Source organism: Oncorhynchus mykiss, chromosome Y (genome assembly GCF_013265735.2).
Source record: "Oncorhynchus mykiss isolate Arlee chromosome Y, USDA_OmykA_1.1, whole genome shotgun sequence".
NCBI classification, from domain to species: domain Eukaryota; kingdom Metazoa; phylum Chordata; class Actinopteri; order Salmoniformes; family Salmonidae; genus Oncorhynchus; species Oncorhynchus mykiss.
Genome location: NC_048593.1, coordinates 37,047,922 through 37,073,226, shown reverse-complemented (window position 1 = coordinate 37,073,226; position 25,305 = coordinate 37,047,922). Strand labels below are relative to the sequence as shown.

The 25,305-nt window shown below is 42.9% G+C and overlaps 3 protein-coding genes across 4 annotated transcripts; 1 reads left to right on the top strand and 2 right to left on the bottom strand.

Annotated features, from left to right (window-relative positions):
* Positions 1-463: 463 nt before the first annotated feature.
* On the top strand, positions 464-14,033 carry LOC110510195 (pre-mRNA-splicing factor RBM22). 2 transcript variants are annotated; one of them, XM_036967468.1, is made up of 11 exons: positions 464-629; positions 5,023-5,076; positions 5,828-5,857; positions 6,066-6,198; positions 6,353-6,453; positions 6,882-7,054; positions 7,271-7,471; positions 7,609-7,773; positions 7,970-8,079; positions 12,566-12,694; positions 12,869-14,033. In XM_036967468.1, exons 1-11 carry the CDS (start codon positions 513-515, stop codon positions 13,009-13,011), a joined length of 1,356 nt encoding a protein of 451 aa, XP_036823363.1. In that variant the 5' UTR covers positions 464-512; the 3' UTR covers positions 13,012-14,033. The 2 variants fall into 2 exon arrangements, with proteins under 2 accessions (XP_036823363.1, XP_021447246.1); XM_021591571.2 differs by lacking the exon at positions 464-629 and adding an exon at positions 4,344-4,630.
* On the bottom strand, positions 13,715-19,554 carry LOC110510196 (myozenin-2). The gene is made up of 5 exons (XM_036967469.1): positions 19,368-19,554; positions 16,895-16,975; positions 15,777-16,112; positions 15,496-15,685; positions 13,715-14,597 (listed from the first exon to the last, which is right to left on the bottom strand). The coding sequence occupies exons 2-5, from the start codon at positions 16,968-16,970 to the stop codon at positions 14,408-14,410; spliced, it is 792 nt and encodes a 263-aa protein (XP_036823364.1). The 5' UTR covers positions 16,971-16,975; positions 19,368-19,554; the 3' UTR covers positions 13,715-14,407.
* Positions 19,555-21,597: 2,043 nt separating this feature from the next.
* Positions 21,598-25,014, bottom strand: arl3l1 (ADP ribosylation factor like GTPase 3, like 1). Its single transcript, XM_021591573.2, has 6 exons — positions 24,777-25,014; positions 24,407-24,550; positions 23,567-23,683; positions 23,263-23,313; positions 22,888-23,073; positions 21,598-22,215 (listed from the first exon to the last, which is right to left on the bottom strand). The coding sequence occupies exons 1-6, from the start codon at positions 24,792-24,794 to the stop codon at positions 22,162-22,164; spliced, it is 570 nt and encodes a 189-aa protein (XP_021447248.1). The 5' UTR covers positions 24,795-25,014; the 3' UTR covers positions 21,598-22,161.
* Between the last annotated feature and the right edge of the window lie 291 nt (positions 25,015-25,305).

Genomic DNA, 25,305 nt, shown 5'->3' with positions numbered 1-25,305 from the left:
ATTGCTCAGTTTGGCCGGGTGGCCAGCTCTAGGAAGAGTCTTGGTGGATACAAATGTATTGCATTTAAGAATGATTGAGGCCACTGTGTTCTTGGGGACCTTCAATGCTGCAGAAATGTTTTGGTACCCTTCCACAGATCTGTGCCTCAACACAATCCTGTCTTGGAGCTCTACGGACAGTTCCTTCGACCTCATGGCTTGATTTTTTGCTCTGACATGCATTATCAACTATGGGACCTTATATAGACAGGTGTGTTTCTTTCCAAATCATGTCCAATCAATTTAATTTACCACAGGTGGACTCTCCAATCAAGTTGTAGAAACATCTCAAGGATGATCAATGGAAACAGGATGTACCTGAGGTCAATTTGAAGTCTCATAGAAAAGGATCTGAATACTTATGTAAATAAGGTATTTCTGTGGTATAAATATATATATATATGTATTTTTTCCCCCTTTTGCTCCAATTACGATAGAGAGAGGTGAAGGTAGAGTCATGCGTCCTCCAAAACATGACCCGTCTAACCGCTCTTCTTAACACCCAATGTGTCAGAGGAAACACCTTTCAACTGATGACCGAAGTCATCCTGCAGGCGCCCAGCCTGTCACAAGGAGTCGCTAGTTCAGATGTAAGTGGTATATTTTCTTAAAACACTAAACTAATAACACTTGCAATGCCCCCTATATTTTGTTCAGAACCTTTGATTGTGTATTCATTGGGGTTTCACGCAACTTTCACCCCTACACCCGCACAAAAAAAATCGGACTGGTGACATTTGCGCTATCGGTTTTTTATCGCGCATTTGCACGTCACGGCAATGATATCATGTCACCGTGTGGGACTGTGGGTCAGTGAACCTTGTCCTGATTCTAGTTTGTGAGCTAGGCAGGCTACTGCCTGGAAGGTCTCCCTAACAGAAGTACGAGATGGGAAGGGGGCGAGGGTAGGTTGACCTCAGGTCTCCCCACTGGAAGCAGGAGTTAGGGGGAGGGGGGGAATCTATCAAATAGCGCACCTCTAACTTTGTACAGTACTAATGCAATTAGTAAAATCAGTCACACTACGAAATGCTACCAAATAAATCACAATTCATTCATAATACTGTGAAAATATAGTTTCACAGACATATTTTAGATTTTGTTTTCTGGTTTGTGTGAAATCATTAAGAATAAGGTGAATTGGTTTAGTCTTGACTCTTGGTTAACAGTGTTGGGGGATGGGTAATTGATTGATGCTCAGTGCCAAATCAACACAAATTTGTTTCTATTTGTCTTTGTTACTTCTTTTTGATATGAGTCTTACTTTTGTCTATATTTTTATATTCATATAGTTTTAAATGTTATGATTATTTATTTGTGTTGTTCCAAATGTCTGAATAAAAATTACAGTTAGTGCAGAATGGTACAGTTAGTGCAGGGGGGTTCACCCAGGGAGCCATAAAAGAACCGCCACTGTCCCTGAGTAAAGTTCAGTGAAATATAATAAGTACATTTTCTTTAGGAAACAACACATTTCACTGCACCTATCCGGTGAATGCGACAATAAAACATATTTTAATCCAATATCAAAAATACAAGATACACAATTCAAAACTGTTATTTTTGAAGTGTTGAATAGAAAGAATAGTGAATAATAAATGTTATTTTCCATGCAGTATTTGACATGCAAATTATTTATTTTTTTACAATTTGTATCCAATGGCAGGTTGTGAGCATTTTGAGAAATGTTAGTTTTACAGGTTCATTAACCTTGTACAAAACATCAGAATTAGGGGTTCTGTATAGCAGTTGGCTGATGTGAAAACGTATTACGGTGTTGTCTGCCATTTTTGCCCCATGCAACATTGTACAAGATCACCTTTTCTATGTGACTTGTCAACTGATACAGTATCGCCTGTCTCTCTGCTTGGCAAAATTCATCAGCTTACAGTGTATCAATGAAATTCAGATAATGAGTGGAATATATTGTTATATACAACCCAGGTATTTCAGCAGTGCATTGTACACTTCAACTATGTCCTATTGAAGCATATGGTGATGGAGAATGATGATGTGGTATTTACAGCCACATCCATATATGATTTGGTTTTACCTTCCAACATAAATTGATGTCAAATTGATGCATTTATAAGGTAAAAATATAGACATTTACAGTGTTCAGCAGTTATCAAACTATATAATTTAACTAGGCACTACATCATTTTGGTTCAGTAGTTAACAGTTTTGAGAAGTGTGACTAAGTGATGACAAGAAAATCATATCAAAAGTAAAGTGAATATTGCATTTTGAAAAGCAGATACTTAGATTGAATATGTTACCAAATTGAAAGAGTGATTTGGTGCAGTGGACAAGTGACATTGTGAATAATTTTGTTGTACTCAGTGAACTGAAAATGTGCTTAGAGTTATGAAACATGAGCTGTTAATCTGTTTAGATTGTTGTGCTTAGTTATGAAACATGAGCTGTTGTGATAATCTGTTTAGATTGTTGTGCTTAGAATTATGAAACATGAGCTGTTGTGATAATCTGTTTAGATTGTTGTGCTTAGAATTATGAAACATGAGCTGTTGTGATAATCTGTTTGGATAGAGTTGCGAAAATGTACAAAATACTTGTGAAATTGCAAGAAAGTGATTTAAAAATAAAAATAGTAGGTTATATTTAACCTCAGCTCAGGATCCTTGTCATCACGTGAGAGACTGGGGGTAAATTACTTTCCCCTTTCCTCAATGAACCACTCCTATATATACACACAACCATGCGGGTAGAATTATTCACCATACACAAGAAAATTATCCACAGATGAATGTTGAAGATGCTGTTTCCACTTTGAAATAATAGTTATACACTTTTATAACTCTGTGTGTGTGTGTGTGTGTGTGTGTGTGTCAATGACTGTATACAATGTATGAAGGTGCGTGTGTGTGTTTTGGTCTGATCACCTGAGAATGCTTTTTGCTGCAGTGTATGCTGGGAAGACGCTGAGCCAGGGTCAGAGTAGTACAGAAGGTGTCATATGCTGAGGCAGTGAAGACAGTAGTAAAGGAAGATGGGTCCGTGAGCTAGGTTGAAGATGACATTGTTAGTAGGCCGAGGCCAATAGAGACCGATAGGAATAACATGTGCTTCAGTAAGGTTGGCTTCTTAGTGGTCATAGCCATGGTTATCAACTCTACTGTATTAAACATAAGTCACCGATAATAGATGTTGTGGTGGCAGCTGCAGAGAAGTTCTTGGGTGTACAAGATTTTATTGCAGAATAATTACAAGGTGTGTAGAACGACAGCGTCTGTTCTCCCAGGCTGCCGACCTTGTGTAGGATCAGACAGGGCCAAAGTAGTGGAATAGTAGTGCGGTTTTAATGGGTGTAGGAGGGCAGGTTTTCCCAAACTCTGTTTTTGCCCTAGCACTGTCTACACAGCCGATTCAAATAATCAAAGCTTGATGATGAGTTGATTATTTGAATCAGCAGGCGGTGATGCAACCGGTCACGATGCTCTCGATGGTGCAGCAAAATAACTTTTTGAGGATCTGGGGACCCATTCCAAATCTTTTCAGTTTCCTGAGGGGGTAAAGGTGTTGTCGTGCCCTCTTAACGACTGTCTTGGTGTGTTTGGACCATGATAGTTTGTTGGTGATGTGGACACCAAGGAACTTGAAACGCTCGTCATGCTCCACTACAGCCCCGTTGATGTTAATGGGGGCCTGTTCGGCCCGCTTTTTCCTGTAGTTCAAGATCAGCTCCTTTGTCTTGCTCACATTGAGGGAGAGGTTGTTGTCCTGGCACCACACTGCCAGTTCTCTGACCTCCTCCCTATAGGCTGTTTCATCACTGTTGTGTCGTCAGTGGTAGGCCTGATAACCGAATTGGAGTGGGTCTAGGGTATCCGGGAGGATGCTGTTTATGTGAGCCATGACCAGCCTTTAAGCTGATTCAAAGCACTCCAGAGGAATACATTTAATTCTACAGTATTTTGATTAAAATGTTTCAAGGACTAAATTAAATATATTTAAGATTTTTTTTTTGGAGTGGGGACAGTAACAGAAATCTATAAAAATTATACTTGAAGAAATGTTATAATTGTTTAATGTTTTACAAATGTTTTATGTTTACATTTTTTATTTGTTTATTTTTTTTTAGCTCACATAATATCATTTAAAAGTATGTATTAAGGTGTCAGTAATAGAATAAATGTGGCAAAAACAAATGTAGACATTAACCAATTTCTATAGCGTCCAAAATATTTGTTTACAATGGGGGAGGAGTGCCAAGATGGAGGCACTCTGGTTTCAACACAGCGCCCCCATTGGTCATCTAGTGCAAAGCATTGATTTCCATTAGTTACTATAGCCACAAAGTCAAAATTGGCTATCGTAAAAATTCAGGCAAACAAAAATGTGCTTTTCGGGCTTAGTTTAAAGTTAGGGTTAAGCACAAGGTTAGCAGTGTGGTTAAGGTTAGGTTTAAGATCAGATTTTTTAAATAAATATACATTTTAGAAATAGGCGTGGTTTGTGACTTTGTGGCTGTGGTAACTAGTGATTACCGGGAAGACACTGACAGAGGATTTCTAAAATGGCGACGTCTTTAGGAGCTAACACCTACAATAGACAAAATTGGGAAGACGCGGTATGTTTTAAGTGATATTTTTCAGTTAATCTGAAAGGAAAATGTCATGTGTAATTGTTATTCTGCGATATTGATTGCGTCAATAAGCAGTGGTACTAGAGATACGTTTAGTGTTTTCCTGGGAGCTCGCTTAGCTAACTAGCTAATGGCAAATGGTTTCTAGCTAGCTAAGTCGTTGCCCTTTTAATAGTTAGCAAAATAAACATTCACAGCTGCATAGCTAAAAATGTAATGTTCTTGAACTATTTAATCGATCATTCAAAGTAGCTAGCTAGTTAATTTGTAAAATATCAGATTATAGCTATCCGTTAGCTAACCACGTTACTAGTAGCTACTGTATGTTAGCTAGCTAACGTTAATTGTTTTGTTTTTTGCCATCTTCACTTCCACAGGATTTTCCCATTCTCTGCCAGACATGTCTTGGAGAGAATCCTTATATTCGAATGGTACGTTTAATCAATTCTCCAACTTCGGGTAAATGTTCTCTGGGAGCTAACTAACGGTAGCCCATTATCATGAGTATCCGTTCATTAACAGTAACATCACACATACCATAAGTCATTGGACGAAGAGCGTCTTCTGTAGGGGGAAGTTGTATTAAGCTCCCCGACACTCAGTCTGAAACATTAAAACGTTAAAACGTATCACTTGCGGTACGTTTTTGGAAGGACATAGACTGTTATATGTATAAAAAAATATTTAAAAAAAGGTTAACTTGATACACACCTTCATAGGTTTAGTGCAGCCATATATCCATGTTTGGAGACGAAAGACAAGTGTGTAAGCGTAACTCGGGAAATGCAGCAGAAGTGTAGATTGTCAGATGTAGTCACCCGTAGCTGAATGGATCTGTTCAAAACCGCGCTACAATAAGTGCTTATTTTTGTTATAACTATGTTTTTCTCTGATATAAGGTAAGGGCCATATAGTTCTAAAGCCGTATCCCAAGCATTGATTGACGTATCTAAGCGTTAAAACACAGTGTCGGGATTGTAGCTCACTCGAGGCAGTAATGGGCAAAGCTAATGGCTTAGAATTGTTGGCATAAGTCTGCCTAGAGTTTTTGAGAGCTAGGAGCTAACCACCTTTTTGCTAAATGTATGTTAATGTAGCTGAATCTTTAATTGACATGTCCTTCTAGATATGGTAATTCAAAACAGGTACTCATCCTGTATCACAATCTGTTTTTTTTGCTAGACCAAGGAGAAGTATGGCAAGGAGTGCAAGGTAAGAAATTCACAAGTGCATTAATGCTCAATTTGATTAATCAGTCAGTTACACATATAGCAGAGTTCTCCAACATAGGTTCTGAGGAGATACCCTGTTACAGGGTTCTGAGGAGAAACCCTGTACATAAGTAGAGTACCCTGCTACAGAGTATGTCACTGCAATCTAAACATTCACTGACCTCCTGCTTCCTCTATGTCCCTCTTAGATATGTGCCAGACCATTCACTGTGTTCCGTTGGTGTCCTGGGACCCGCATGCGCTTCAAGAAGACAGAGGCGTGCCAGACGTGCAGCAAGATAAAGAATGTCTGTCAGACCTGCCTGCTGGATCTAGAGTATGGTGAGTCAACAAGGACAGGGTTTGGATCAGGTTATATCTGTACCATCCAGAGAATGACTACACGCACACAGAGAGTTGTACAGGTATAAAATAAAAAAGTTGCATGTCCGACAAGTTCAGAGTGGATGTTCATTTTCATTGCTCCTTCATCTAGGCTTGCCAATACAGGTCCGAGACACTGGTCTGTCAATCAAGGACGATGTGCCAAAATCAGATGTGAACAAGGAATACTACACACAGAACATGGAAAGAGAGGTGATGTATTTTCCCTTATTCAAGATCAAAGGTAGTTGGTAACATGAGTCCCGTGTGTAATCTTCTAATTGTGTGACGGCAGTAATGTTACCAGACAGATCAATGTTTACATTCTGTCGTCTAGCCTAAGTCTGCTTGCTTCGTAAATATCCTAACAGTGTGTTCATGCCAAGAGGGTTCAGATAGCACCCTTTGACCCTTCTCATTTTCCCTTGAAGATTCCAGACAATGTTTACTCGCCAAGTCACATGACTCATTCATGAGGACCACCCGGAAATATCTGGTCTATGGTCCTCTGGTCTTAGTTGTGTACCTTCCGTGGCCAGGTCATTCGTCATTATTTCAGTCTTCATGAGATCTGGTAAATTTAAATGGTTCAAATTTCGGTGAAATGCATCCACTTGACAGTCGCTCTCTCCTGACTGCAGATAGGGAACTCTGATGGTACCCGGCCCGTGGGTCTCCTGGGTAAGGCCCCCAGCTCTAGTGACATGCTGCTGAAGCTAGCCCGCACCACACCTTACTACAAGAGGAACAGACCACATATCTGCTCCTTCTGGGTGAAGGGAGAGTGTAAGAGAGGAGAGGAGTGTCCTTACAGGTGAGCAACTGTCAACATCATGAAACCATAGGTGCAAAGAAATACATGGCACATGTTAAACATTGGGCAGTTGTTGACTTATGAGCCAATGGGGAAAAAGTAAATGCAGTGACACAGGTCTGGTTCTCGACTTTGGCCAAGATTAGAAGATTGTTTCCAAGATGTTGACAGACGTTTTGCTTTAACTCTCATTATCTCTGAACTACTGCACTCCAGGCATGAGAAGCCAACTGATCCAGACGATCCCCTGGCAGACCAGAACATTAAGGACCGTTACTATGGTATCAACGACCCTGTGGCTGACAAGCTGCTGAAGAGAGCCTCCACCATGCCGAGACTGGACACTCCAGAGGACAAGTCCATCACTACACTGTACGTGGGGGGGCTCGGAGACTCCATCACAGACTCTGAACTCAGGTGAGTGCCTGCCCAGAGGAATACATTTTTACTCCAAATGAGTAAAAATGTACTAATTTACAGGAATGGCCTGTGGAATAGTTACAGGGGAGAGGAGGCGGGATAAATGAGCCAATATAACTGCTTGCCCCAAACAGGAACCATTTCTACCAGTTTGGGGAGATCCGAACCACCACCATCGTTCAGAGGCAGCAGTGTGCCTTCATCCAGTTTGCCACCCGTCAGGCTGCAGAGTTAGCTGCTGAGAAATCCTTCAACAAGCTCATTATCAACGGTCGCAGACTCAACGTCAAATGGGGCAGGTAAAGTACCATCCTATGATATGACAGTCTCATACACTTCCACCTGTGGTTCCTAATACTAGTGACAGATGGCTGTGGCAGCAGGTACCTGTGTTTCTGTTGACTGATTGCTCTGTTATCACAGATATTGCAAGTAAAAGCACCTCCAGTGTGACATGAGTTGATGTGATGGACTGACTGTGTTGTTTTGTTCCAGGTCCCAGGGAGAGGGGGGAAGGAGGGACGGGAGAGGGGGGAAGGACGGAAGGGGAGAAGGGCTGACTGAGATGGGGCTGAAGCTGGAGCCGGTACCTGGACTGCCTGGAGGTGAGAGCTATACACAGGGAGAATCTCAATTTAATTTCCTTGATTCCTAGCTACCTCTGTCTATCACCTCATCCTCAAAACTCATTAGATGAGAAGGTCAGAGGATGAGGGACCTCAGACCTCTTCCAATGGGGTTTGAGAAGGAGGCTAGAAGATAGGAACCAGGGTTGTCGCAGTGACCGTATTATCGCCACACCGGTATTCATGAGTCATGACCGCAGTAAAATTCTATGTGACTCGGTCGCGATAATCTCTTCTTGTGCACTCAGGACATGCATTAGTAGTACCCAACTCGCTAACACTCATAAGGTCACTAAGGGGTCTGGTACTCAGGGCTGTATTGCCCCTCTAACCACTCTGACATCAATGCAATCGAAATCACATCAAACACTTATCATAAAAACAGTACGTGCTTTTAAAACTCACCTCACTGTGATTGTTTCATTTAAAGAAAGAAGTTCAACAACATGTTGTAACTGAGTGGGTAACGTGGTCATTGTAGATTTTGTTTCAAATTCTAACACAAGGAAATGGACAGCGCTTTCTAAGGTGATTCGCTTATGCATAGGCCTGTATATGAGCCCAAGGCCCCCCCCCCAAAAAAAACAGAATTAAAATAATGATAGCCTACTGTAGTGTAGGGCTGGGTGATATGATGATATACAGTTGAAGTATTTGGTAGAATTGCCTTTAAATTGTTTAACTTGGGTCAAAAGTTTTGGGTAGCCTTCCACAAGCTTCCCACAATAAGTTGGGTGAATTTTGGCTCATTCCTCCTAACAGAGCTGATGTAACTGAGTCAGGTTTGTAGGCCTCCTTGCTCGCAGACACTTTTTCAGTTCTGCCCACACATTTTCTATAGGATTGAGGTCAGGGCTTTTTGATGGCCACTTCAATACCTTGACTTTGTTGTCTTTAAGCCATTTTGCCACAACTTTGGAAGTATGCTTGGGGTCATTGTCCATTTGGAAGACCCATTTGCGACCAAGCTTTAACTTCCTGATTGATGTCTTGAGACGCTGCTTCAATATATCCACATAATTCTCCTACCTCATGATGCCATCTATTTTGTGAAGTGCACCATTCCCTCCTGCAGCAAAGCACCACCACAACATGATGCTGCTACCCCCGTGCTTCACGGTTGGGATGGGTGTTCTTCGGCTTGCAAGCCTCCCCCTTTTTCCTTCAAACATAACGATGGTCATTATGGCCAAACAGTTCTATTTTTGTTTCATTAGACCAGAGGACATTTCTCCAAAAAGTACAGTCTTTGTCCCCATGTGCAGTTGCAAACTGTAGTCTGGCTTTTTTATGGCGGTTATGGAGCAGTGGTACACCTCTTGCTGAGCGACCTTTCAGGTTATGTGGATATAGATACTATTTTTCTGAGGTCATGGCTGATTTATTTTGATTTTCCCATGATGTCAAGCAAAGAGGCACTGATCTTGAAGGTTGGCCTTGAAATACATCCTCAGGTACACCTCCAATTGACTCAAATTATGTCAATTAGCCTTTCAGAAGCTTCTAAAGCCATAACATCATTTTCTGGAATTTTCCAAGCTGTTTAAAGGCACAGTCAACTTAGTGTATGTAAACTTCTGACCCACTGGAATTGAGAAGCAGTGAATTAGCTGTGAAATAATCTGTCAACAATTGTTGGAAAAATTACTTGTCATGCACAAGTAGATGTCCTAACCAACTTGCCAAAACTATACTTTGTTAACAAGAAATTTGTGGAGTGGTTGAAAAACAAGTTTTAATGACTCCAACCTAAGTGTATGTAAACTTCCGACTTCAACTGTATATTGTGTGACGATAGAGCATAATATGAAATGATAGAAAAATGTCTATAGTTTATTTAGTTGTCGCAAATCACACGATACGGCACTATTTTAGTCAATTGGATGTCGCTTTGCGTGGAAGGAAATTTACAACGCAAACAAACATGAAGGAGAGTGAACGTGACAGAGCACGGAGACACTGAGCTCGTACCTAACAGAGGGGCTACTTCGGTCGCATGGACGTGGTTTGGGTATGAACAGCCTGACACCGACCAGAAATCCGTCCTCTGTAACATATGTCACAGGCCGGTCCCGACAACAGGCTCAAACACCACTAAATTCCTTTACCACCTACGCAAGAATCACGTGAAACAGTACGGAGAGTCTACGGATGACCCAAAAATGTAGTCGAGTGCTCAAAACAAACCCCCTGACTCAGACGTTGCAAGAGGCTTTTGCCCCGCGACACACCATATGGCAAAGAATCACGAAGATGGAAGGAGATAACAGCTGCCTTTACAACTTACATCTGCAAAGACATGGCACCAATTTACACGGTCGGGAAACGGGGGTTTCGTGAGTTGGTGCCAACACTCGACCCAAGGTGCCAAATGCAAATACCTTTTATTTGTTGAGTATAATTCAAAATCTAAAAAGAAATAGGCCTGTACGTGTGGTCATTTTATATAAACTATTTATTCATTTAATTTACAGAAAATGTCTATTGTGATATGTATCGTTATCTGGATATGAAATGACCTATATCGGGAAATATAGATTTTGGCCATGTCGCCCAGCCCTAGCCAACTGCATATTACACACGGCATAAAAAATACTGATTTGAGATATCTTTGGAATATTATTGGTCTAGCATAAATTAATTTCAGCCTATAGTTAATTTGTATTTGAATAGCCTAGTAATAGGGCATGTTTTTATGTTTTCATAATTAACAGGTTGAAACATTTTACCTTTTATAGCTACAGAATCTCATTACTGAGTTTCCATTTCCTGTTCTCTTCCTGCGTTTCTTCCACCAGCGTGCAGAGAGTAGGGCTGTCAACAGTTTAATGAAATGTTTTTTTTTTTGTGAAAACACATTACTATTTGTGTTCCTGAGCAGATTTGACTTGTTTTCCCAAATGAAGCATTGGGTAGCTACAGGAACATGTTTGGATAGGCCATGGCATACAGAGTGCAGTCTGAGGCAAGGAACAGAGCGCACTTTAAAAAAAATATATATATATATTTACTACTACTTTCTTAATAGCCTATAGGCCCATCATGCAGCCATATTTGTTTTGGTTTCTAAGACATTCTAAGGTTTGTATCATTCACAGCTAAAGTTGGCAAATAACTCTAAATCTACCGTTTCGGACCTGTTTCAAATGATAACTTTTACGCTCAACATAGCCACTTCATATGCACACATTCTCGCACCAGAATGGGGGAAAATAACCTTTATAATTCAGCTAAGTTCAATTATATTCTTGTTACAATAAAACAATGGCACTTATAAGCATATATTTTCAGCTAAACGAACCAGCCTACAGCGTGATGCATAGCCAGACAACATACAGTAGGCCAACTCATTATGTTCTTCTGAAATCCATTTTGTTCATATCATGTTTCTTTAGACCTGACTAAAATAATGGATTTATTGTGATGGCCTATAATGACAATTGATTTATTTGACTTGTCGACGTTCCAAAGGTACGCATCAGCGACTTGTATGTGTGGAGGCCTGGGGATGCTAAACATGTTTATGCATGGGTAACCAGTTAATAACGCTCTATTACGTTCCAAAAATATTTTTTCCAGTCGTGCAACAAAGCACCTATGCAAAACCCTCACTCTGTCACTCAAACGTGTTCCAGCTTCCGCCTGCCAGCTGGAAGTCTTTGCTAGTAGGTGTGTATGTAGGCTATCTGCTCCTCCCCTCTGAAGCCTAGGTTACTGTAGCCTACTCACAACGTTACAAGCATGATTCAGAAATGAGGGAGAGGTTTTAAAAGAATGGATAAACTTTTTCAATGCTAGTTAAGGATACTATAGTTATGTTTCACATTGGATTTATTACAAAAAGTTGTTTCTAATTCTTGTGCTCCTCTGTACACACAAGCTTGCTAATGTTTGCTCTGGTCCAACGTTAAACCAACTCGGAAGTTCAGACATTCAAAGTTCCTCCGTAGAAACCCCTCCGTAGGGGTAATTCTGTGGGACTAATTCAGATAATGCATGTCATAAAAAGATACCCAGCGCTTCAAGGTAAGCTTCCTCCATCTCCTCGCAAAATTTCAGTTGCATCTCGCGGCCTACACTGTCACTGGCAGCACAGTGTGTGTGGGTTTGTCATGATTTAAACCTGGCTGAATAACAGAAATCATGCTGTTATGGAAAATACAACTTATTTCCTATACAGATTAAATTGCCTCCATAGCAAGCTACTCTATCCCCACTAATTGGTGAAGTATTTGAATGGTTTAGAGGTTTAAAAAGGAATATCAACCAGTATCTTTTTGGGGGTTCGAACCGGTTGCTGGTAGGAGCAGTGGAACGGAATAAAAAATATAATGGTTCTGCTCACAATGAACCAATTTGAAAATAATTTCGGTTTCAACCCCTGAGTAAAACCCTCACACACATTTTACCGTACTCTTCCAGTAATGTGACTTGTCAATACTGACCCTCTGTCTCTGTCCTGCAGCGCTACCTCCACCGCCTGTGGATGAAGACACCCCTACCAACTACTTCAACCTGGGCCCCAACTCAGCTCCTCCTGTCATGAACATCAGTCTACCCCCACCCCCCGGTGTGGCTATGCCCCCCCCTCCAGGTAAAACAAGAACCCCCCTGAAGTGGACCACAAATAAAACCTTTTCAAAAAGTGTTTTCATTGTGTTGTCCTCTGAAGTACAGATAGACAGAGTAAATTAGGACAAGTTCAAAAAAAATGTTTTTATCCCCCTCAACTAAGATTTTATAACCTGTGGTGTTTCTATCCCTACAGGCTTTGGGCCACCCATGTTCCACTCCATGGACCCTATGGGGATGCCCCCTCCCATGGGCATGAGGCCCCCTGGCCATGTCCACTACCCCTCCCAGGATCCACAGCGCATGGGTGCACACGCCAGCCGTCACGGAGGCTCCTAGACCCTCGTACCTCACTGTTTATGATTAACATCGTGATAATTTGACCAATTTTTGCCCTATTAATAACCGACACAGTGACTATAGTCACAGTTCACAGATGTGAGATGCTTCTTTTATATTTGTGTAATGGAGAAGAACCTCTGTTTTGTGCATCAGCAAGGTCTTGCTCGTTAGGAAACTGGAGTGCTGAACAGTATAGTTTTAAATGATTCGTTATACCTTCCTCCATTGAACCTACAAGTAACTGCCAAAATAAAGGAAACAAAGTGTCTTAATAGGGTGTTGGGCCAAAACTGCTTCAATGCGCCTTGGGCATAGAACTCTACAAGTGTCTGGAACTCTATTGGAGGGATGCGACACCCATTCTTCCACAATAAATAAATTCATTTGGTGTTTTGTTGATGGTGGTGGAAAACGCTGTCTCAGACTCATCAGAATCTCCCGTAAGTGTTCAATTGGGTTGAGACCGGGTGACTAAGAGACACACATTTTAAACCACCTATGCTCCTATGAGACCCCTTTTTTTTCCCCCCAAAGTCACTGATCTCTTCTAACCATGGTAGCCAAAATAATGGGCAACTGGTCATTTTATTGCTTAATTAACTCAGGAACCACACGTGTGTGGAAACACCTGCTTTCAATACACTTTGTATCCCTCATTTTCTAAAGTGTTTCCTTTATTTTGGCAGTTACCTGTATGTTCTATCTCTGACTTGTATATTTGAAAGGGGGAGGGAGGGTTACGTTTGCAAGTTGTGCATATTGTACTGAACCTTTCTTATAGAGAATGTCTCCATTTCTACAATTCTTTTTCCTTATAATGCATTTTATGCAGAATTGTCCGACGTTAACGTTCTTCAGAACAACCAATTGTTAAGACCATTTTACTTCCATGTGGTGGCACTATTATCTAAAGATTGAAGGTGTCCATGACTCCACAGCATTGTCAACGTCTTTTATTATAACTGTGAAAAGTGTATGGTTAACATTTTTGCTTCATTAAACATATCCTTTCTTTTAAAGTGTTTTTGGTTTTTGTTTCATAATTTAACAAGTTGTGACCTTGATGAAGTATGACCTGGTTATACTTCAAGACATTGTGGACATCATTAGCTGCGGCAGAACAAGACAAGGAGAGAACATTATTTTTCTAAAGTGATTACATGCTAGAAAATTGCACATTAGTATCCACTGCTTGGACTTGCTTGCAGTTCATGTCTGTAAGAGTGTAGCGAGGTCATCTAAAGCTGTCATGGAGCACGTTCGACATTGAAGCCGACTTTACAGGAGAGTCAAGACTGATCGACAAATCACCTTCCACCATATATAACTAAATATTATTTGTAGATCAGTCAGTCACAAGTTGCCCATGATGCTCTCCGTCACAGCCATGGGCTCAGAGGTCTGAAGTCTCAGTTTCAGCAGTGTAGTGGGCAGCCCAGCCCCTTGGGGTGCGGTTGAAGTTGGGCCGGTCACATATGCTCTCCCAGGTCCGACTCGGTTCAGTATGGGCCTGCAGGAGCTCAAACCCTGGCAGGGGGAACATCCTCACACTACCTGCTGTCCCCCCAAATGGCATCGGGGCCCTACAGAAATAAATGGGTGTCAGGATCTACAGTTAGTAAGTGTAACGAATCCCCTTGCCGACAAGGTCGGCAGGGTAGCCTAGTGGTTAGAGCGTAACCGGAAGGCTGCAAGTTCAAACCCCAGAGCTGACAAGGTACAAATCTATCGTTCTGCCCCTGATCAGGCAGTTAACCCCCTGTTCCTAGGCCGTCATTGAAAATAAGAATTTGTTCTTAACTGACTTGCCTAGTTAAATAAAGGTACATAAAAAAAGTAAAAATCTGTCGTTCTGCCCTTGAGCAAGTCAGTTAACCCACCGTTCCCCGGGCGCCAAAGACATGGATGTCGATGAAGGCGGCCTCCTGCACCTCTGATTGAGAGGGGTTGGGTTAAATGCGGAAGACATATTTCTGTTGAATAAATTGTTGGACATCTGACTAGGTATCCCCTTTTCCCTAAACCACAGATGAAATCAAATGTATCTGATCATAAGGCCTCTGGTGTGGGTCATGGTAGCATGGTGAGTAGATTCTCAAAGTTTAATGACTAGTTCTGATTAGTAATTTACCTTTTTATCTTGATATAAATCTGTCTTGAGTGTTTTCTAGAGTTGTGTGGGGATCAGCTTACAGACGCTGTGTTTTAAAATAGACGCTTTACTCAGTGGCCCAGGCTGGTGTGAGCCAGAGCCAGATTCTGGTTTCACAAGCAGACGACAGCCTTTTAGAAAGAGGTTTCAGAAGCCAGCCAAGGAGCAAACCAGAGGAGGAAACCAGAGGCCTAGAACTTTCTTTGACTACTGAAAGATTGACTCTTGAGTATTTCTCAAAACACACACTTTGGTTAGTCAACCACAAGCTGTGTGGGGGTGTAGGGAGTGGTCAAGGGCAGGCTATAGAGCCAGTCACTTGGGCTCACCTGTTGAAGCACCTGTAGTTGTTTGGGGTGAGCTTCTGTGGCAGCTCAGGGAGATGGGCAGAGATGGCAGAAAGCAGCTTGTCACTGTTACCGTTATGGTGCTGAATCTGCCATGGGGAGCAGTAGGACTTGGGAATCACAGTGACGTTGAACCTCTCATGAGGAACTTCTTTCAGAGGCCCATTGTAACCTTTGAGGGAGAGGTGGATTGTTATTGTAGGGGTAATACCCTGTCCCCTTCCATCAGACAGACAGACAGACACTCTCTCACACTCAGTTACCTGGGGCCAGGACACTGGGGTTTCCCTTACTGGCTATTGTGTTCTTCAGGGATCTCACTAGGCTGTTTCTTCCTGGTTGTCCAATATAGACCTCTGTGTGGTAATTATTCTTCCCTCTTTGTAAGGCTCCCTGGTTGTGTGAACTGCTATGGTCTGGCTGCTGGGGGTCGTGGGGCACCACCCTGTGAGTGTCTGGTGCTACGTTCTCCAAGGTGAACCTCTCCACCCTCTTCTGTCTCTCCTGGTACATTCTGGAACCTCTGTTAGACCGCAGGTTAAGCTCTTCCATCATCACATCCTGAGGAACGCTGATCTTCTTCCCCAGGTCAAAGTGCTCTGAGGTGTCAGCAACACAGAGACAAGAGAACATACAAAGGCAGACACGTAGATAGTGTAGACAGATGAACAATCAGATAAGTAGAGAGGTAAACACAGACTAACGTATCAATATCCTCCACAGTCTTTTGACTTGATTGTAGTGACCTCTTTACCTTACAAGCAAAGCCACTGCCCAAGCCGGAGCTGGAATGATTCAATGTTCTCTATGTCTTCGGTGTTCAATAGAATATAGCTAACTGACTCTAACAGTACATGACTTAATTGCATACACATCATACAGCTAACCTCTCATTGTTTGTAACAGTATCTGATTCTGGTACATTGGGTTCTGTTTTCAGACTCTGAATGAGGATGGTTACTTCAGGAAGGTGTTTGATTGCTGGGGATGTTTAATCATTAAACATGACACTTGGAGGAGTATGGGACATGCTGTTCTTGTTATTAGGTCATGTATGTTAGATTCATGGCTCTGCACCACCCTGCTACTATGAGTCACACCTCGTCTCAGCATAATGATATTCCTCCCCTGGAGTGATATACATTACTGGGTTCTCGCTCCCTTCACTCCCTCATAATTCACAACTCTCACAGTTGAGCTCAGAGGGAATGCCGTTTGCCCTGTTGAGCTAGAATATATGAACTTTTCTGGATAAAATAGGATTGAAAGGGAAACAAAAGATAATGGAATTCTCCTATGAAATGCAATGCAATGTGGCATTCTTTTCCAATAGCTCGTCCTTAGTCTTGACTCCCTCTGTGGACTGTGGTGGTTGCCATACCTCCTTGTCTTTCCATGCACAGTTCCTGGACCAACTGTTTCCTCTGCTTGGCCAGGTCACAGTCTGGTTCCTGCATCGTCCCTGTCAATAGGATTACACCCTGCCATCAGAGACTAGTATGATTACACCCTGCCATTAGAGACTAGTGTGATTACACCCTGCCATCAGAGACTAGTGTGATTACACCCTGCCATCAGAGACTAGTGTGATTACACCCTGCCATCAGAGACTAGTGTGATTACACCCTGCCATCAGAAACTAGTGGGATTACACCCTGCCATCAGAGAGCAATATGATTACACCCTGCCATCAGAGAGCAATAGGATTACACCCTGCCATCAGAGAGTAGTGTGATTGCACCCTGCCATCAGAGACTAGTATGATTACACCTTGCCATCAGAGACTAGTGTGATTACACCCTGCCATCAGAGACTAGTGGGATTACACCCTGCCATCAGAGACTAGTGGGATTACACCCTACCATCAGAGACTAGTGGGATTACACCCTGCCATCAGAGACTAGTGGGATTACACCCTGCCATCAGAGACTTGTGTGATTACACCCTGCCACCAGAGACTAGTATGATTATACCCTGCCATCATAGACTTGTGTGATTACACCCTGCCATCATAGACTCGTGTGATTACACCCTGCCACCAGAGACTAGTATGATTATATCCTGCCATCAGATACTAGTGTGATTACACCCTGCCATCAGAGACTAGTATGATTACACCCTGCCATCAGAGACTAGTATGATTACACACTGCCAAACAGAGACTAGTATGATTATATCCTGCCATCAGATACTAGTATGATTACACCCTGCCATCAGAGACTAGTATGATTACACCCTGCCATCAGAGACTACTGTGATTACACCCTGCTACCATAGAGCAGTATGATTACACCCTGCCATCAAAAACTAGTGGGATATACCCTGCCATCAGAGACTAGTGGGATTACACCCTGCCATCAGAGACTAGTATGATTACACCCTGCCATCAGAGACTAGTATGATTACACACTGCCATCAGAGACTACTGTGATTACACCCTGCTACCATAGAGCAGTATGATTACACCCTGCCATCAAAAACTAGTGGGATATACCCTGCCATCAGAGACTAATGGGATTACACCCTGCTACCATAGAGCAGTATGATTACACCCTGCCATCAGAGACTAGTGGGATATACCCTGCCATCAGAGACTACTGTGATTACACCCTTCCAAACAGAGACTAGTATGATTATATCCTGCCATCAGATACTAGTAGGATTACACCCTGCCATCAGAAACTAGTGTGATTACACCCTGCCATCAGAGACTAGTGTGATCACACCCTGCTACCATAGAGCAGTATGATTACACCCTGCCATCAGAGAGCAGTATGATTACACCCTGCCATCAGAGACTAGTGGGATTACACCCTGCCATCAGAGACTAGTGTGATTACACCCTGCCATCAGAGAGTAGTGGGATTACACCCTGCCATCAGAGACTAGTGGGATTACACCCTGCCATCAGAAACTAGTATGATTACACCCTGCCATCAGAGCCTACTGTGATTACACCCTGCCATCAGAGACTACTGTGATTACACCCTGCCATCAGAGACTACTGTGATTACACCCTGCCATCAGAGACTATTGTGATTACACCCTGCCATCAGAGAGTAGTGGGATTACACCCTGCCATCAGAGAGTAGTGGGATTACACCCTGCCATCAGAGAGTAGTGGGATTACACCCTGCCATCAGAGAGTAGTGGGATTACACCCTGCCATCAGAGAGTAGTGGGATTACACCCTGCCATCAGAGACTAGTGTGATTACACCCTGCCATCAGAGAGTAGTGGGATTACACCATGCCATCAGAGACTACTGTGATTACACCCTGCCATCAGAGACTACTGTGATTACACCCTGCCATCAGAGAGTAGTGGGATTACACCCTGCCATCAGAGAGTATGGCAGATAGAAACAGCCTATGTAAGCATGTGTTGTTCTTATGTTATAAGGGTGCGGCAGACAGCCTAGTGGTGAGAGCTTTGAGACCAGTAACCGATCGAATCCCCGAGCTGACAAGGTAAAAATCTGTATTTCTGTCCCTGAGCATTAACCCAGCGTTCCTCGGGCACTGAAGACGTGGATGTCGATTATGGCAGCCCCTTGTACCTGTCTGATTCAGAGGGGTTGGGTTAAATAGGGAAGACACATTTCAGTTGATGGCATTCAGTTGTACAACTGACTAGGTATCTCCCTTTCCCCTAATCTTGTTACTACATAACAATCCAGCATAGTAACAAGTAAACATCCAGAGATATTACAAGTAAACTGGTCACAGCCAAGCCATTCTGTCGAATGTCACGCTGCGTACAATGTATATAGAACATGAGTTATACCAGAGTTATACAGTAATAAAGTGAGACTAACCGACAGAACAGATCCTCGTGTCCTCATGATGTCTTACCTGCTATTGAAATTCCAGAACTACCTCCAGATATCAGCAAACTCACTTCCGAATGAGGCTGAAAGAAACTGCTCTCTTTATTCAAGGCAGAGCTTCCTTTGCTAGTGGAAGACTGGGTTCTGACGGTCGGACCACCCACCTTAGATCACAGGCTTATTTTAGTGAGTGGTGGTCACTAGTCAGAGTGTGCTCCTCACATTATCCCCGATAATAAAAACATGATCTAGCTGACACAGACCCTGAATGGACACCATGGTCCAGGGGTATTCAAATCTTACCTTACGAGGTCCACAGTCTAAATCAGTACCTGATACGAGGGAAGAATGACAAGAAGCAGTGGAACTGGCTTCAAGGTCAATAGAATTTGAGGGCCATAATCTACACTGCTCAAAAAAATAAAGGGAACACTTAAACAACACAATGTAACTCCAAGTCAATCACACTTCTGTAAAATCAAACTGTCCACTTAGGAAGCAACACTGACTGACAATACATTTCACATGCTGTTGTGCAAATGGAATAGACAACAGGTGGAAATTATAGGCAATTAGCAAGACACCCCCAATAAAGGAGTGGTTCTGCAGGTGGTGACTACAGACCACTTCTCAGTACCTATGCTTCCTGGCTGATGTTTTGGTCACTTTTGAATGCTGGCGGTGCTTTCACTCTAGTGGTAGCATAAGACGGAGTCTACAACCCACACAAGTGGCTTAGGTACTGCAGCTCATCCAGAATGGCACATCAATGCGAGCTGTGGCGAGAAGGTTTGCTGTGTCTGTCAGCGTAGTGTCCAGAGCATGGAGGCGCTACCAGGAGACAGGCCAGTACATCAGGAGACGTGGAAGAGGCCGTAGGAGGGCAACAACCCAGCAGCAGGACCGCTACCTCCGCCTTTGTGCAAGGAGGAGCAGGAGGAACACTGCCAGAGCCCTGCAAAATGACCTCCAGCAGGCCACAAATGTGCATGTGTCTGCTCAAATGGTCAGAAACAGACTCCATGAGGGTGGTATGAGGGCCCGACGTCCACAGGTGGGGGTTGTGCTTACAGCCCAACACCGTGCAGGACGTTTGGCATTTGCCAGAGAACACCAAGATTGGCAAATTCGCCACTGATTCCCTGTGCTCTTCACAGATGAAAGCAGGTTCACACTGAGCTCATGTGACAGACGTGACAGTCTGGAGACGCCGTGGAGAACGTTCTGCTGCCTGCAACGTCCTCCAGCATGACCGGTTTGGCGGTGGGTCAGTCATGGTGTGGGGTGGCATTTCTTTGGGGGGCCGCACAGCCCTCCATGTGCTAGCCAGAGGTAGCCTGACTGCCATTAGGTACCGAGATGAGATCCTCAGACCCCTTGTGAGACCATATGCTGGTGCGGTTGGCCCTGGGTTCCTCCTAATGCAAGACAATGCAAGACACGTGGCTGGAGTGTGTCAGCAGTTCCTGCAAGATGAAGGTATTGATGCTATGGACTGGCCCGCCCGTTCCCCAGACCTGAATCCAATTGAGCACATCTGGGACATCATGTCTCGCTCCATCCACCACAGACCGTCCAGGAGTTGGCTGATGCTTTAGTCCAGGTCTGGGAGGAGATCCCTCAGGAGACCATCCGCCACCTCATCAGGAGCATGCCCAGGCGTTGTAGGGAGGTCATACAGGCACGTGGAGGCCACACACACTACTGAGCCTCATTTTGACTTGTTTTAAGGACATTACATTACATTACAGTTGGATCAGCCTGTAGTGTGGTTTTCCACTTTCATTTTGAGTGTGACTCCAAATCCAGACCTCCATGGGTTGATAAATTTGATTTCCATTGATAATTGTTGTGTGATTTTGTTGTCAGCACATTCAACTATGTAAAGAAAAAAGTATTTAATAAAATTGTTTCATTCATTCAGATCTAGGATTTTATTTTAATGTTCACTTTATTTTTTTGAGCAGTGTACGAAGTTACAGATACTATTCTCTCAGTAGTTCACTGTGCCCTCATCGTGTGTGTGACCTACGTTTTACTGAATAGTCTTCAGGAATATACAGTACATTAATGTACAATGAATTTGACACAGACCAAATAGTTTTTTTTGTGTGTTTACCATTCCTGCCTCAAGTGTAATGATGACAGTGCCCACTGTGCGGCAGCACTGACTTACTGTCTGACAACAAGGCAACCAGTGACAGGGGATGGAATGGTGCTTGTCTACATTGATGGTACAAAGCAAGCACATCACATCAAGTATGAAGAGATTCTTCCAATTCAATATTTATTTGATATCACAGTCTCAATTCACACAATATAGATTCTTTGTCATTTTTTTTTCACAAACAGTGAAACCACACAAACTACAAAATCTAACCCTTTTTTGTGAGTGTATGAATGAAGCCTTACTCACGTGCCTTCAACTAAAGAGAGATGTTCTACTCAAAACGTTGTTGGGCTATTCGCCCATTACATGCTCTGTCCCTTGTTTTTACTTGTGCTCTTCAAGGATAGTTTTTTTCTTCCATCGACTAAATCAAAGAAAGTATCATTCCAGGGCAGTGTGGCAATAACCCTTAATGGGACCGGGAGTTGTGATTGTTCTCTTGTTGATGGTCTCTGTGGTGAACCCAAAACCTTCCATCCATTTTCTTGTGGCTGGATTTGAAAAGCCAGCAAGCTCTCAAATGTTTTGGGGACATCTTCAGAGAGAAGGCTTCATCTATAAAACCTGTCACCATTGCATTGGGTGTCAACAAATGTACGTGAAACACTCAAAAGTGTGTTTAAAAAGCATCACGTTGGATATTCAGGGGTTAGTCATCTCTCTTCTTATTTACAATGTTGTTGGAAATCCAGTTCATGCCGTCCTGTGAGAACAAGTACATCACATATACACATGAAATATTCCAAGCTACAGAATTTCCAAAGCAATCAAAGCGTAAATGTATACTGTACTGTGTTACGTATGGTCATAGGGCATCATGCCTGACCTCCTGACCTGATCCTCCAGCACAGTACTCAGGGGCAGATGATAATCTGGAGCTTTACACGACATCCATGTTGTGTCACGAAAATGAGGCAAAACATTTGTCGACCCCCCACTAGTTTGTTTTCGCTCTTAATTTCCCCCTTACTGAGATGTTGCCCCGACAACCCTACTGTAAACTGTAATGACAGAATCTCCTGCACAGTAGGTGAAACGATCAGAAAATATTAGGAAAAGATTCTACTAAGACTACTACGTTCTGAAAAGATCCTACTAATGACATGGTGGCCAGCAGAGAATAACCTCTGATTCTCCTGTGGGCTCTCAATTATTTTACTACATGAACAGAGTGAGAACTGGATACTTTCGACAGTGCAGACAGGCTGTACCACATGAAGAGGAATGGAACGTGAACTAACATTGAATGATGCCTTCAATATCTGTCTTGTAAATCCTAGAGGATGATACAGTACTGTTGTTATTTTATATCATGATACGGTGTCCATCTAACTTCATAAAACTGATATATTTTGAGAGAGATATTGTGGCCTACCTGTACACCCTCTCCAGAGACAGCTGAGCAGGCCTGGATCTGCCACGCCCGGTCGCGGTATGTGTGCAGGTTCAGGCCTTCTGCGATCTCGCTGGCGGGCGAGGCTGTGGCCAGGTCCTGCTTGTTAGCGAAGATGAGCACCGGAACCCCCTTCAGGTTCTCCTCATCAATCAGCTCTGATAGCTCCTGAGGGACCAAAGGACCAGTGTTATCCGACTCAGAGCTGAACAAAGTCTTGGAGACTACATCTCTGTGTTGCCAGCACTTAAAGGTTTGCATGTCCGCTGTTAAAATGCAAAGCTTACTGTTAACATTAACGTTTTACAAGACAACACTTGTGGAATAGGGTATAACAGCTATTTCAGTTGGTCTCACCAGTCCTGTTTCTTCAAACCGCTTCTTGTCTGTACTGTCTATGACATATATCTGGAGGAAAGAAAAATATTGACATTTATTATCTTGTAACACAAAGAAGATTGATTCTCTATTCAGTTTCTAGCTTTTATTGAGATTGAAGATTCTGAAATAAACTAATGCCCAGTTTTCTCCCCCAACCAATAGAACAGGCTGTAGTCTAAATCTAAACTGTAGTTAATGGAAACTATTTTACTCTCTGAAACAGATTACAGATATAATAAGACAAAATAAAATGACAAAAGTGCTAACATAATTTACACACCAACAAATCTGTGTTTTCCAGATATTTCTTCCAGAAGGGTCGGATCTTCCTCTGTCCTCCAATGTCCCACACGTTCAGTTTCATTCCGTGAGACGTGAGACTCTTAATGTTGAAGCCCTTTGGCATCAATGGAGAAGCAGAATTCATTGATCTAACACAGGTTAGCAAAACACAGCTTTATTCTGTTACAAGTGGCTCTAAATAAGCATTTATTTATGACATCATTTTATTAGAACCAAATCCTGACATGACCAGAAAGACAGGTACATTGATACAAAACTTGAACCTCGATTTGTTACCTGGAGCTTACAAAATGTGTGTTGCACCCTCTCTGACTTTATGGTTAAGTAATCTTCAACCCCCGGATTAAAGTCTCAGCCTAGTCTCTATTCTTAGTCTAGCTAAATGTATTATTGCCAATGTGCTATTTTCTGCGACAGAGGGACTGCACAAACCAACCGACTGTGATGCTTTGCTACCAGATAACATGGTATGAAGAAGAACCAAGTCAAGCATCACTAGTGTGGTATTTTAGAGACATATGAACATCTTATTTGATGTGTTGAAGTCAACATTGGAGGATACTACTTGTCTACTTCCAGAGCCGCGAAGCGTTTGACCTGGAGTGACCTGACCCTGGTACAGTCATCTAAGACATTGATATGATCAGAGATCAGATTTTGAATCAGCAGGTAAAACAAATGCTTCCATTGAGTAAGTGCCATTACGTGGTACGTTGCCTTGGGCAACAACCTGAGGGAGGAAGTGTCACATGGTTGTCATTACAAAACTACATGGCCTGCTTATGTAAGTTCGGAGCACGCCAGGATCAGATCTGACCTGTGTGGGAGTAATGGTGTTGACATCCTCGGATGATAGCTGTTTTAGCAGCGTTGTTTTGCCAGCGTTGTCTAGACCCAGGAGGACTATCCGAAGTTCCTGTTCTGTGGTTCCTTTTAATTTCTGTAGGACTGAAAAGAACCCCTGAGCGAAATGAGATAGAATAGGATATTACAAACAGACACAGAAAGCAATTAGGAAGCTTGTAAGGGACTACTATGTAGTTTATTTGCAGAGAAAGTGTCAACTCATCAGTTAGCTTCTTATTAAAAAGGGGAAACAATCAGTCCCTGAATCACACTCTAGGACTCATCAACATGTACATTCCCATCAAACTCAAAGATCAGCAGAAGGTAGCAAGCAGGATTACCTTTTCAACTTCTCCCATGTTGAATGATGTGCTTCAGAAGGCAGGAAAGAGGACAGGGAATAGACAAAGCCTCATTCTATGATGAATCTTCAGAGTTGAGCACAGTGTTGTTCAGCAGGTACCCTGTAAATAGGCCTACAGATAGATCCTTGGTCCCCCTTATGTCCGTTTGAAGCGTCCAGAGCCGTGTGGAGTCATCTCCTGCTTGGCCTCCCTCAGGAGGAGGAGGTGGGGGCCAGGGAGGGATTAGGGGGCTCCGATTAGCCCTCCCTGTTGTGCACGCCTTTCCTCCGCCTCCATTGGCTTCCGCCCCTCCCTTGCTCTTCCAGTTCCTCCCTTCCATGCATTAAAGACTTTACCTGGATTATCCTCCCCACCACCTGTTACAGGACACCCGGGGTTCTCTATGACTATGAACTACCACCTGTTACAGGACACCCAGGGTTCTCCATCACTCTGAACCACCACCTGTTACAGGACACCCAGGGTTCTCCATCACTCTGAACCACCACATGTTACAGGACACCCA

Excerpts from the sequence above, each read along its gene's own strand:
- LOC110510195 (XM_036967468.1), top strand. The coding sequence starts at position 513 with ATGACCCGTCTAACCGCTCTTCTTAACACCCAATGTGTCAGAGGAAAC. Across the intron at positions 630-5,022 it reads AAGGAGTCGCTAGTTCAGAT|GATTTTCCCATTCTCTGCCA; the intron begins GTAAGTGGTATA and ends TCACTTCCACAG. Across the intron at positions 7,055-7,270 it reads GGAGAGGAGTGTCCTTACAG|GCATGAGAAGCCAACTGATC; the intron begins GTGAGCAACTGT and ends ACTGCACTCCAG.
- LOC110510196 (XM_036967469.1), bottom strand. The coding sequence starts at position 16,970 with ATGCAGGAACCAGACTGTGACCTGGCCAAGCAGAGGAAACAGTTGGTC. Across the intron at positions 16,113-16,894 it reads GTGCATGGAAAGACAAGGAG|AGCACTTTGACCTGGGGAAG; the intron begins GTATGGCAACCA and ends CTGACACCTCAG. Across the intron at positions 15,686-15,776 it reads CCCCAGTGTCCTGGCCCCAG|GTTACAATGGGCCTCTGAAA; the intron begins GTAACTGAGTGT and ends TCTCCCTCAAAG.
- arl3l1 (XM_021591573.2), bottom strand. Across the intron at positions 23,074-23,262 it reads GGTTTGAAGAAACAGGACTG|GAGCTATCAGAGCTGATTGA; the intron begins GTGAGACCAACT and ends TTGGTCCCTCAG. Across the intron at positions 22,216-22,887 it reads TCTCTGGAGAGGGTGTACAG|GACGGCATGAACTGGATTTC; the intron begins GTAGGCCACAAT and ends TTGTTCTCACAG.